At 41.9% G+C, this 13,717-nt stretch overlaps 1 protein-coding gene across 4 annotated transcripts; it reads left to right on the plus strand.

The window, feature by feature from the left end:
* Window positions 1-812: 812 nt before the first annotated feature.
* Window positions 813-12,317, plus strand: ark2n (arkadia (rnf111) N-terminal like PKA signaling regulator 2n). 4 transcript variants are annotated; one of them, XM_060038350.1, is made up of 5 exons: window positions 818-1,040; window positions 2,715-3,624; window positions 8,063-8,233; window positions 9,328-9,439; window positions 9,618-12,317. In XM_060038350.1, exons 2-5 carry the CDS (start codon window positions 2,781-2,783, stop codon window positions 9,802-9,804), a joined length of 1,314 nt encoding a protein of 437 aa, XP_059894333.1. In that variant the 5' UTR covers window positions 818-1,040; window positions 2,715-2,780; the 3' UTR covers window positions 9,805-12,317. The 4 variants fall into 4 exon arrangements, with proteins under 4 accessions (XP_059894334.1, XP_059894333.1, XP_059894335.1 ...); XM_060038353.1 differs by having other exon boundaries at window positions 822-1,040; window positions 9,328-9,459; window positions 9,618-9,757; XM_060038352.1 differs by lacking the exon at window positions 8,063-8,233.
* Window positions 12,318-13,717: the final 1,400 nt, after the last annotated feature.

A 13,717-nucleotide genomic window follows, 5' to 3' on the forward strand; every position in this document is an offset into this window, starting at 1 on the left:
TATTGACGTAAAATATCGACAGATTTGGAAATTTACTACGTTTGTATCTCTTTAGAAAATTACTCTTAATAACTGAACTTAGTTCTGATTGGAGAAATACATTTGAAATGGTATTCTCAACTTCTATTTAGTAGATTTAACCCCAATGTAACTGGTATGAGCTTACAAAAGCACTGCCTCACCCTCTTCAGTGATGAAACGAGTCAAATTGCAAAAGAAACCCCAACAAAACTGTATATTGTGCATGGACGTACAGCAGGGGTGCCCACACTTTTTCGGCTTGAGAGCTACTTTCAAAATGAACAGGTCAAAAGGATCTACCTACATAAAAAGAAAATATAAACACATATTTATTTATGCATACTCCGATGACTTGCACTGAATGGAATCAGCCAGGGTTGCATAGTCCAAGCTGCTGGTAGCTAGTCTCAAGCAGGCTTCCAAAGGACCATCAGTCATGGTGGAACAGCATTTTAAATTATTAATCTTCATGTGGGAAAAGGCATAAATAAGTAGAGCCAAATAATGCAGTCAAGGAGGTAGCACATTTCGTCATATTCGGATAGGCCTACTTTTGCTTTTTGAGTAAATTCCAAAATTGTTTTTGAGCCCTGGACTTAAGCTCAATTTTCGTCAATCAAGAGGTAAATGCCATAGGGACGATGGCCTACTTGAAAACAAATATATATTTATTTTTTTGGAATGTCACGCAATCTACCCGCACAACCTTGGCAGTACCCTCTTTTGCCAGCGATGGTGCTCTCCTCTGTGACTTGGAGCTTGGGCGGCCGGAACTGGAGGGCGACAGGTGGCGGAGACATGTTTAAAATAAACACGGCTAGCATAGCATGCTAGGTCACTAGCTGCGTTAGCGATGGTGCAACAAGACTCGATGAGGTCCCTTTTCATTTAGTTCTGCGATATTAAAGAGCTAGTCAGTTGTGCTGTACTGTATCTATGCGCCCGAAAATTAAAGGCAAGAAAACACTGATCATGACCTTAGCTCGGATACAGAAGAACAAAGTGTGAAGCTCCACTTGGTGAGTGTTTGTGTAATTGGCCGTTTTAGTGATAAGTTGCTAAGGCTAAACGCTATCTGACGTTAGCCCGGTGCTATCCTCTGATGCTAGCTTCTAACGCACCGATACGGTTTACGTTTGGGGGTCGACGGGTTAAATCAATACACATTTTTTTCTTGTTTTTTACTCTGATCCCCAACGTAATGGAGAATAAATGTAACTTTTCCATTACTCTGTATTGAGCGTGGAATAAACCACCATCTAAATCCATCACAGTCCTCAGCTACAGCATATCGTTATTGTATTATATACTGGACCGTACGTTGTTATCGGGGTTGATTCTACTGTATGCATGTCGTGGTTGTTTGTAAATCCTTGTGAAAATACGGGATATTTAATAAATTCATTTATTTGTGTTTAATGCATATACAATATACTGCGGTGCTGTCAGTGTGGATACATTTCAATTCTGCGCACTTGCGATTTAGTGTGTGTGCAGTCTGCTCCACTCCTGGTACAAAATGCTGGGCAATGAAATACACATTAAATTCCTCACTGTTAATTTCACTAAGCTTTAACTGCATAATAGATGCGGCCACCAAACCATTTATGATTCAATAACTTTTATTTAATTTTTTTGCTGCGAGCAGTCATTTGGTCATTTGGACGCACAGCAGGTTGTGACTGTTACCCGGAAGCTCCTCTAGCCATGAACACATGAACATCTAGGTGCTCAGTGGTGTTATTGCTGTATATTCTCTTCTCGGCGTGCTTTATCTCTAGTTTTCTTTCCCAAACACAAATTATCCCAGTATATCCGAATTATGATCTAATTGAAATATGTACTGGTACTCCTATCCTATATGGAAATGCAAATCGACATGTCTTGTAAAATAGAATACCAAATTTAAGTTTTCCATTGAATTAAAAACCTGTTCCCAGTTGAACGCAGCAATTATTTTGTTGTATTTATAAGAAGGAAAATGTGTTCCAGACATACAATGCATGACATGACAATGAAGATGAAAGTAGTACTGTGGATTTAGGAATGACCTGATTTGATAAACATTTGGGTTATAATTAAAGCGAGTTAAACATATCTTTTACCTAATATGTTAACTTTTGTTCATGCTGAGCATCCGATATATTCAATGATCAAATCACCATGGGTTTCAGTGGCTGGGGTTAGTGTCGGATTGTTACAATCAAAATGACACTGCAGCCTAGGTCTATGGCTAATTAGGACAAATGGGGGGTAGGGGTGGGCTTAAATTGTGACTACCTGAGGAGTCTCAGAACTCTCCTTTTGTGGGACACCACAGGTGATCAGGGAGCATCAACCATAGTACTGTGCTTAATCAGAAAGGTAGGAGTAGGACATGGGACTAGTTTGCGAGGAACCTGTCACATGTTACAGACACACTTAGAGGATGAATACTGCTAGCTTTATGGACTGAACATCAGTGTTCAAATTCAGAGATGTTAATCACTTTTTGCTTTGACAATTGTGTCATCAAATATAATTTCAAATATATAAATTTGGTCACATGAAATAACAATAATAGTGTTATGAAATAATAACATTGACTGCATTTCACAAAACTGCATTGAATACTTGTTATCCCGACTTTAATGCAAGTCTTCCCTCGGATAATTGAAGGGATGAAATTGAACTGGTATGTTTTTCTTGTCTAGGTGAGTTCCCTTCCAGGCACATCGGCCAATGTCAGTCTGACCTCGAGACCTCTGCTCTCAACTAGCATGAAAATGGCTAACTCTGAAAAGGCAGAGGGATTTGTGGATGCTGAAAGCCTCACGGAATGCCTTGACAACACAGAAGCCGCCGTCAACGCCTCCCTCCAAGAAGACCAGGACGCAGTCCTCAAAACAGAGACCACGACCACCACCAGCTCACCGACGAGGGACAAGGAACTGGACAGCGCCTCCCAGACGGAGGGCGAGCCGGGCCTGCTCTCCATGCCCTGCCTTATGAAGGAGCTCCGCAGGGACTCCCCGGAGTCCCAGCCGGCCTCCACCGGGAGCGACAAACTGGCCTCCCGCCATGTTTACGAGAGCGACTCCTCCAATCCCTGCCTGCTCTCCCCATCCTCCAGCGGCCACCTGGCTGACTCAGACACTCTCTCCTCGGGGGAGGACAGTACAGACTCCCGAGTGCCCAACCAGGGAGAAGGCAGCATGGAGACCGGTGCGGATCCAGCGCCGACCGGAGAAGGGAAAGCACGGCCAGTGTTGGTCGGGGGGAGGAAGTCTCGGCGAACACGCTCAGAGAGTGAGATGCCAAGCAACGCCATGGCGGCCAAAAAGAACCGCTGCCAGCACACGGGGGCCGCGGTGGGCGGAGTGCCAGAGAAGCAGACCAACGGAAAGCTGTCCAAGGTGAAGGGTCACCGCAGCCAGAAGCACAAGGAGCGCATGCGCCTCCTCAGGCAGAAGAGGGAGGCGGCGGCGAGGAAGAAGTACAACCTGCTGCAGGACAGCAGTACGAGTGACAGCGAGCTCACGTGCGACTCAAGCACCAGCTCCTCTGAGGACGAGGATGACGACACCTCGGGGGGGAGCAAGACTATCAACACAGACATCCCAGGTAACCGCCCAGAACACAACACACACCTGCTGTACCCCTAGCCACTCTTCTGCTCACTAAGTACTGCTGTATGGAAGTTAAACGCATCATGCTGCTTGTATTTATGGATGGTAGAGTTTATATGGTTTATAAACTATAATTTGCCATACATTCTGGCCAAATTCTTTAAAGATGACATTAGTTGCACAAATTAAATTTTTCTTTGTGAATTTAGGCAAGCCACCTAGCAAAGCTTTCGGTATCATCGTTTGTGAACCCTCTTGTTTATATTTAAGTTGTCGTTCATTTTCTGTCATCAATATGCACATTTCCATTGAGAAATCCATAACCCCGATCATTTGTTGAGTGTTTTTCGTTGGAACTACGAGTCCAGGTTGTCTGCATGCTGTGTAATTCATGTGACTTCTCCTGAAAGGTTTTCCAAGGTAGCCTAACCTATCCACTGACGGTGTACTATGAGGGAGACACTTTATTCTGGCCTATTGCTGCCGGCTTCTGTATGATGTCATCGTGAGCCTCTCATGGTGAGCCTTGTGTGCTCGTAGGCTGACGTGCGGGTCTATGTGAAGCTCCACTCTCTGTATGACTAAGAGGAAATATGATCTGAGATGGAAAAAACAACAGTTGTTCAGATTTTGACTGGACTACCTTTTAGTAAGAGTTTGGATTTATATCAATCCATGGAAAGTGTCTGTTGGTGTCTCCTCAAAATGTAGTCGGTCATAGTTAACTTGTTTTCATTACAAAGGTTGTTTTTGAGTTTTTTCTGAAGCTTTTTAATGTGGTAAACTGAACATAAATAGGTTCTACAGCACATGTCTAGCTGGTTCCCCCCCACATTAATATATTTACCTCTTCATTTGGGAATCTGATTGATGCTGAAATATATATTTTATTTAAGGCTGGTTATGTACGATTCTATGTGTGCATCTATTTAGCTTATCACTAACTAGTTTCACTGAATATGTATTATTAAACGACTAGGTTAATCCTGGAACAGTGCAAGTTTAAATGAACAGACTTTGTAATTACTATAGCTCATGTTAACTGACCCATTAGGGCAGCTGGCCCTTCCCTTTTTTAAGTGGTGTCCCAAGTATTTTGCTCAAGCTCTTTTTGTTTGACATCTTTTGGTTACAGGGATATTTGAAGTCCCTTATGTCTCAGATGACCCTTACCCATTATTTTCCTTTTGAATGGACATACTTTAACTTGTTCTTGAGGCTCTATATTTTCTGAATTAGCTCTTGTCTGCATAGTTTATACCCCCCCCATGGTAGGTTTTATATTGGCTAATTTAAAGTGGTTTATGATTCAACCAATACATCACATGAAGGTTTTTATGGTTCATTTACATTACTCAGCCACATCTACTTCAAAGTTTCACCACCTAAATCACCATCTTCGAGACCATAATCGCCTGAGAAACCGTCCTCCACCATAACGGATCAGTAGATCAAGAAATGTTATCAACCATTCTTGCATTCCGCACCAAACATTTATTTTGACGGCTACAACTGCATGGCGTAGTATTTCATCAGCATGACAGAGTAAATCTGCACGTCACCACCAAAAACAAACTCGACCAACCACCAAACTTAATCTCTCTCTCCTCTAAAACACAAAATCGAAAAGCGTCCACCGCCGCAGCATGAACCGGTGCTACTGTGTTGTCTTACGGGCCTCAATGTCTTTAAAGCTGCCTTCCGCCGCGACGCCGAGAGGTCCAGAGTGAGCTCGTGGGACAGGAACAACATCGGCAGCGTGCTGGAGGAAGCCATGACGCGCTTCGCCGTCATGCAGCGGCAAACCGAGGAGCGCTTCCGCGTCTGGATGGAGAAGCTCACGCGGCTCGACTCTGACGACGAGGACGACACGTCAAAGCGCTCGAGCGACGCCCAAGAGGGGCGCGGCCGCAGCCACCGGCCGCGCCCCCACGGACGGCGCCCCTCCCCTCCGAGCTCTTTCTTGCCGTCGTCGGAGTCAGCAGACACAATGGCGGCGTACATGATGGAGCGGGGAAACCGCAGCCCTGCGCCCAATCCTGTAAACAACAACAATAGCCCCCTGATGCCCGAGGGGCTCTCTCAGAATGGGAACCTGGCCGGGTCAGACCCGGGCTTTTTGAATGCTTAAATCATTCTTTTTTCTTCTTCTGGACATGTGTTGGTTTACAGACTTGGATAGGAGTTTCAGAACTTCATCTAGGCTCGTGTGATACTTTTTTAGCTTGAAAGTGTACCTGTGGGTATTTTTTATTATGATTGATTTATTATTAGTCTGTCACATATATCTGCATAAATGGGCTTTGGATGTTCATTTTGAAAGACTTGCTACTCAAACCTGAGGCCCAGTGCGTCCATTGGCACTGAAACACTGTGAGAACTGAGAAGTAATTTAACTCACCAGTCCGCTGAAGTACCCTTTCTTCTTAAAATAGGATCCTGGCTGGCATACGATTGACATGACTACCCGCATAAATAATCCGGGTCTCAATGTATTTGTTGGATATTGCCTAATTTAAACATTTCTTATATATGAAAAAACGCAAAGTGGTATGTAACTAATACATAATGTGCATTACATATTCGGTGCAGCCAATATTGCAATGCTAGGTAGGGTGCTGTTACCTTATAGCATGTGCCTTGCAAAGAAAAGATTGCTGGAATTGATGGTACACCATAGTGGTATTTATGACTCAGGCATGTGGTAATGCATTATCATCTTGCATTTTAAATGTATGTCTGCACTCTTAAGTGGTCTAACATGTTCTCCATTCCTGATTGCATAGCTTTATTTCACAACATTTAGGAAAATAATCTTCCTCCAGCAATACTCTAATCTAAACAAATCCTTGCCTTGTTTTTTTAAACATATCCGGCCGTTAGGCAGTTACATTACATGGTTTTAATGACACTTATTTCCCTAAACTGATTGCTTCTGTGTTTACTCTGCTGCATTGTGTGCAGTGTTTATGAAGCCAGTGAGGGAGAAATGTCTTCCAATGTTTTTTTAGCTTTTTGATTTGCCAACAAAAAGGACATGATTGGTATTTGTTTCGTGTTCTCTTCAGGTGTTGGCATATCCAGAGCCTCAAAACCAGATTAGAATGCTTTCTGGCACTGGTGTGCCGTTGGTCAGTGTGGCTTGAGTGTTGCTTAGAACAATGTTGCCTTTTTGTTTGTTCTCTGGATTAATACTAAAGGTCAAATGTTTATAATTGGATTATGTGAAATGCATTGGGAAAGACAAGAGATCCACCAAACCATGTAATAACTGACCAATCCAGTGTGTCCAAGAGACTTCACTACCTTTGTGGTACAGTTTATATTTAAAATGCTACCTAATGTTGCACAAACACTACTGTTCATCTCCCCGTCTGCATGTGATTTCGGTCCTGCAAGTATTTTAGTATCTATTGAAACTGGAAACCCAAATTAATATTAGCAAGGGAAAGCTTTGCTCTTGTTGAGTTATCGCCTTTGTTTCTTACACCACCATGTTTTATTTCTTATGAGCTGTTTTGAGTGTCCATTTTTTTTGCATTCCGCCAAACAAGTTGCCATTGTAATATTTTGTTAGAGATTAGAGCGTTCCTTTTTAAATTCCTTTTTAATCTGAGATTATGATTCGATGTAATGTGCCCATTCTGATTTGTTAAAAGAGACTTAATCCCAAACTGTGCATTACAAATGGGGAAAAAAAACGGACAGTGTAGTGTTTACCAAAGAAAATATTTTGGTTTATATACTGTCCTTTTCTATGTAGCCTCCAGAGACTCCGTTAGGCAGTGAGTTTGACATTGTCAGACGACTCCTTTAATTCTCTGATTAGCTCTACACAAGGTATTCCTGCTGTGGCCGTACACTCGGGCTGTATTCTGGAAGGCCTTATTTGTCATTCCAAGTTACTCTTACAGGGTAGATGACGCTACATACATGACCCTGAAGTCTTTGTATCTTAGTTTCTTTGACTATTGAACCATGTTTCACTAACAGTATGGGGAGTATGCATTAACTTTTATGTAATAGCTGTCTTTTGTTGTTGTGAATGGCTGTTATTTTATGAGCATTAAACAAAACTACAATTATGTCGGTACATTTGTTAATGCATTGTATTACAACTCAAAGACGACACATTGTAAATCGAACCGGTTGGAATATACACATAAATATACCGCAAGCCAAATAAAGTACATTTTATTAACCTAGTTTTATTTTTTTACTTAAATTTAAATGGTAAGCTATTAAAAAATCTGCCTTAATGATCAAATAAGTGTTTGCCTTTGCTGTCCAGCAGAATAATTTGTATTGTCCATAAAGATATTGAGGCTAGAATGTGCTCAGGGGTGTTTCTGCTTCATGCTCACACAACCACAATCCCCATGCTCTGCGCAGGCATGATGTGTATAATGAAGTGTTGTCTTTATCTTCTGCAGACGGTCCAGCAGTAGTGGGTCACTATGATATTTCAGACACTGATTCTAACCGGGAGAGTATGAGTGTGGAGACAGTCCGAGCCACGGTGATAAAGAGTGAGCTAAAAGCACACAGAGGCCAGGATAAGGCAGCACACTCTGGATGTATAAAAGCACAGGGCATCCTCGCAGGTCAGTTACCAACCTGGTGCATCCAACTGAAAACACATTGAAGACGCAGCTGCTTAGATGCTCTGGGCTCGGCACCGCCAACTTGGCGTTCTGTTTGGGGACCTGTTTTTTTTCTGTTTTCCAGGCCCATATCCTGGTGGATTTATATATTAAGGGTTTCTGTCTTTTGGTTTTCATCTTATTTTTTTCCTACTGGTATCCTACAAACTCTTGGGTCTGTCCCCTGACACAAACTACCCAAATGTAACTTGTAGAAAATGTCAACATACATAAACATTAAAGGGGTTTGGAATTTTGGACATAGGGCCTGATTCCCAAGTTAGCCATGGTGTTTATCATTGGAGTCAGTTTTCAACACATTTCATTCAGTCCTAGTTGCAGAGTTTGCTCGTGCTAGGCTAGCGCACGGCAACGGGCATTACTAGCCTGCTAATAAAACAGTCTTACCCACTCCACAGTACACCCGAGGCAAATCAACTATAACGCCAGATGGTCAATATAAATCTCTGTGTTGATAGAATAATGTTAGAAATAAAACCAGCATTGCATTGCATTTTGAGGGACTTGCTGTGTCTCAGCAACAGTGTTATATTCCTGGTAGTAGGCTACAGCAGCGGCGGACTGATACCTAGGTTAAATTCCATTGCTGCTGAGAAAGTAGTCCCTCAAAATGTGATGATTCATGCGATGCGAGGTTAGTTTTATTTCTAACATTATTCTAGCAACACAGACATTTACATCTATAGTCTGGCATTATAATTGATTTACCTCGGGTGTACTGTGTGGGTAAGACAGTTTTATTTGCAGGCTAGTATTGCCTTTTGCCGTGCGCTAGCCTGGCACGAGCGAACTCTGCAACTAGAAGGACTGAATAAAATGTGTTGAAAACTGAACACCAAGGCTAACCTGGGAATCAGGCCATATGACCAAAATTCCAAACTACCCCTTTATTGTTAATCCAAAGTTTCCAATGGTTATAAACCCTCCAATATCATGTCATTCTCTTGTCCAAACATCTGTGTGTTACTTGAGTCCTGCAGGTCTCCCACCACCCGATCCACTGACGGTGACTTTGTTTTCGTTGTGTGTTCCAGGACGCGTGGAGACCGGACTCTCCGACAGGGAGAGAGCGCGGCGCCAGGGCCAGATTAACATCGCGTCCTCAGACAGCGAAGTGGAAATAGTGGGAGTGCAGGAAAACACACGGTAAAGAAAGCATCCACTGGGTAACTGAACACTTTGAGACTCATCCGTTTAGTGTGGCTTGTGTTAACTGCTTGAATGGTTTTCAGAACACTTTTGATGACCAATTGGGTTCTGTTGGTGTTCATATGCATGTATATTGGGCCTGGTTTGGTGTCCCTTAAACGTGTTGTGTGTTCAGGTGTGCCCATCCTTGTGGCGGAGTGATCAAGAGTTTGTCTTCGTGGAAGTGCAAACCGACGGAGCAGCTAAACACCAGGCAGCCCCAGCTGTGGACGTCGGCCTCCACACAGCCCCCCTGTGTGTCCCCTCCTGAGGTGGTGGACCTCACGCTGGACGAAGACACTGGACACAAATACTTACTATGAAGGACGGTCCATATACTAAAGACAACCTACCGTTTGGTTCTTACTCCCTCAATCCTTCATCATCTGGCCTACACCTTATAACCTTCATAGTTACTCACACCTGCGGTGACTGAGGTCTTTCTTGTCCATTTACTTTCTGTTTTAAAGTATTATTTGTAACCAACTGTTGGAGATGTGCGTGTGAAAAGGACTCTACTGAATGGATTTCACAACCATTGTTTTTACACTAATAATCAGTAGATTACCCCCCCATCCCATTGGAGACTAGCCGTAAGTATGCTTGATTAAGCAATGAAGCTGTTGACTAAGAGTAGGACAGTATGCATGGTGTCTGATCAGTGGTACAACAGGTGTACACATATAAACCATACACATCTAAAGACTGGGTTTGCAGTGTCTTAGTTTATCAATGGCAGCTCAAACAGTTCCATTTTGCAAGGAATAGAACATAAATGGATGGCTGTTGGCTTTGTCCGTCGAAGTGTAATATTTTGAGTTTTGGTCGTATCACTGGCTCTTCACTTAGTTCACGCTGCATCAATATGCATACCTTTGGGCTTTTGATGCTGTTATGGGCTGTCTTTTCTGTTATTTTATGATGCTTTGTTTGTTAGTGTTAAAACAAATGTATTTTATCTTAATTTTGAAATGGAACAATAGAAAAACAAACCACTGATCAAAATTGCCATCAGAGGACACATGAGACTCGGGTGATACCAAGATACCATGAACCAGGTTCCCAGAACCTCTGCTTCAGTGTGTAAGCTCTTTGATGGAGATAGTCTGAGATGTTTGCCAGGTGATGTGGTTTTGGTGAATGTAGGACCCTACTACACTGTACTGCTTCACTTAAGCCTATATTGTGTGAATGAAAAATGCCAACATTTTTGAGAAAATTCTATTATTTTTTGGAAACTGAAGAAAACGATCTGACATTGAATATTGCAAAACCCGGACGGCCTGAAATGTGCACTATTTTGTTTTACTCGTATAAAGCCTATTTATTAGCTGCAAAAAGTTTTTGCTACTTCAACAGCATATTTTATTAATATATGTGAATTGATAGTGAATAAATATCAAGCTGGGGAGTTTTGCCTCCACATTTGTGGGGCTTATTAGAGTCTAACTTGGGTATATACAGTTGTTAGCCCTCATGCTCGGGCCAGCTTGCTCTTCTTCCTCTGGTCCAGCTGTTTTCTGATCATGTACCGCTGCCCTTCGTAGACTGCAGCCACTACAGTTTATCATTTAGTTTTATCCAACATCTACTACCATTACTACTCTCTTGCGCCACCCCAGATTGGTTATATGCCACCGTTTCACATCACATCTGCACGAGGAATACAACGTCTTGTTCAGTTTCTTCTAGTTACAGACCAGGAACTAAACCAAAGAATACATATATTTTAGTTCTCAGACTCTTTTATTTGAAAGCGGAGGGGGGGGGGGGTATCAGCTACAAGCCCCTGCCGTCCATATGGGCAGGTGGGGCAGCGAACTACTTGCAAAAGCATGCTCCCAAAAACAATATCCTCAGTAAATCATTGCTCCAAGTCTATATTGAATAATGTGATTGTCTCATTAACTACCTATAGTTTCTGTAGGCTTTCCAACTATTATTGGTCTGTTGACATCAAATTGGATGGATGATGGTGGCGATTCTAGTTGAGTTTAATGTGTCAGGCAATGTTGGGGAAGGGCAGCTCATCGATCGCGTTCTTCCGTATGCTTATCGCATAACCCTGCAGGCTTCAATAAGGATTTCAAACCGCGCTAAAAGACGCCTATATGGTCGTTAAGTAGTCTGCCCCATGGTCATATTCTAGAACTGTTGTTTTAACTTGAATTATTCCGCCAGTATCTTTCGTTTCTTTATCAGATGCAGATATTGCGAGGGTGTTGCCCCTGTGATTAACAGTGTTGCGTTTCTGTTGAAAAAACAAACATTTGAGAGGTTAAAATTGGAAGAGAATTAATTTTTTAATCGTCCACTGCTTTACTTCGGTTAAGACTAAACCTGCGTTTTACGTTTCCCAGTGCTCAACTCAGCCATTGTGGAAAAACGGATACAATTAATATTAAAAATAAATCTTGATTTACTTTTTTATAATTCTTTCTGCTTAGCCAGTTTTCTCAATTTCCTGAGAAAACGACATGCTCTCACTTCTGCCCATCAGGCTATTTCCCCATGTGTTTATTAAATAAAGTTATCAATATACAATATTCCCCTGTAGCTCTAGGGCTTGTGGTTGGGAAGATACTGCAGTGATGCTTTGCTAAAGTTGCACATAGCATGCTTTGTCACATGTGTAACCTCAATTACTATCCTCACTACCGGTTCTTGTCATTTCGTTACTTCCGATTGATTTCAGTGTTTTGTCAATGTTTTAAATTAACATAAAAGAGTGTTGATACTTTGTTGCTTTTGCAAGACCATGACATTGTTGAAAATGTTATCTGTAGAACAAAAGCGAACTATTTTAAAAATGTAATAAATAGAATATTATTTATAATCAAGTTGTCCTCCTTTCTGTTCCTAGAAAATGGGATTAAGCCTTTGTCTTTGATTTGTCATTGGAACGATGTAACCATATTGCCATACCACATAGAAACTAATTTATGTTATCTTCAATAAAAGAAAATATGCTATTATAATCACAAATATATCCAGTCCAGATTTGTATATATTTATTGGTTTCACTAAAATAGATCTACTCCTTATCTTTTTAAACAACTGATACGTATAGCCTGTATTGGACCAAAGAGCCTGGCCCCGTTCAGGTTCCTTCTGTTGACCTTTGTAGATATCTGAACATGTGTACGGTCAAGCTTCTTCAAGTTTAATTCAATGCTCATTGTTTCCTTTGATTCAACGGCTGTGTATATAGCCTAGACAACGGGCTTGCCAGCGACAATACAGAGCCCTTTACACACTGAAGAGGCTGGTCCAGGAGGGCGTACTGTGACACCTGCCGCTAGAGGGACATGTGGAGGGCCTGAAATGAGGAGGACAAAGAAGGGGGACTGGAGCAATGCAACCACTTGGCCCTGGTCCCAAACCCCAGAAGCCTTGAGCAGCTCACCCCTGGGGCAGACTTCAGCTGTATGGTAATACTCCTCTTCATTGTCCTATAGGGAGGCACGAAGAGATTGTTCGCCCCAGTCTCAAATCCAGTTTTTCTTTTCACATTTACGTATAATTATTTATTAGAAACCTTTCAATTTGGCTTTTTTTTACCCACATCCTTACCGTAATGTTTGTTCACCCCTAAATGCATTTAATTACCCTTATTTTAACTAATTCTGATGCTATTTTTTGCTAAAATATGTATTTACATATAGCTATTTTAATTGTAATGACTAGGATAATTTATCATGAGCCTACTGTCTGAGGGCTGTAGACTAAATAATTGGTTATATAAGGCTATTGTTGAGAGTGATTCAGTCATGTTAAACCACCATTTTGGGTTCAGATTGCTTTATCTGGCCTACCATCTCTTGGCTTTATTCTAGAGAGGTGTGGTCTACTTTTCAATTTATACCGTTTCTCGTGGGTTTTTGAAACTAGTGAAACGATGGTAATGCTTATTTAACGTACAATTAGAGTTTGACTAGAAATCCTTCGTGGTCGAATGAATACTACTACTACTAGTAGAAGGAGCAAGAATACCCCAGGTCAGAGACCTCTCTACCCAGACCATCTGGCGCTCCGCTCCCCTTCTGTCAGTCATGGGCCACGACGATTTCTCAGGACGGACAACATCCATAAAACGTTTTGACATTAATAATTAGCAGGCTAAATCTAACCTGCAGGGATATAACATAGTATGATATTCGTTGTACTACTTGGACTACTAAAACAAACAAAGTAGAACCGTATATATATCATCTCAGCGTTGACAGATGTCTCCTC

This window comes from Gadus macrocephalus, chromosome 19, assembly GCF_031168955.1.
Source record: "Gadus macrocephalus chromosome 19, ASM3116895v1".
In the NCBI taxonomy this organism is placed as follows: Eukaryota; Metazoa; Chordata; class Actinopteri; order Gadiformes; family Gadidae; genus Gadus; species Gadus macrocephalus.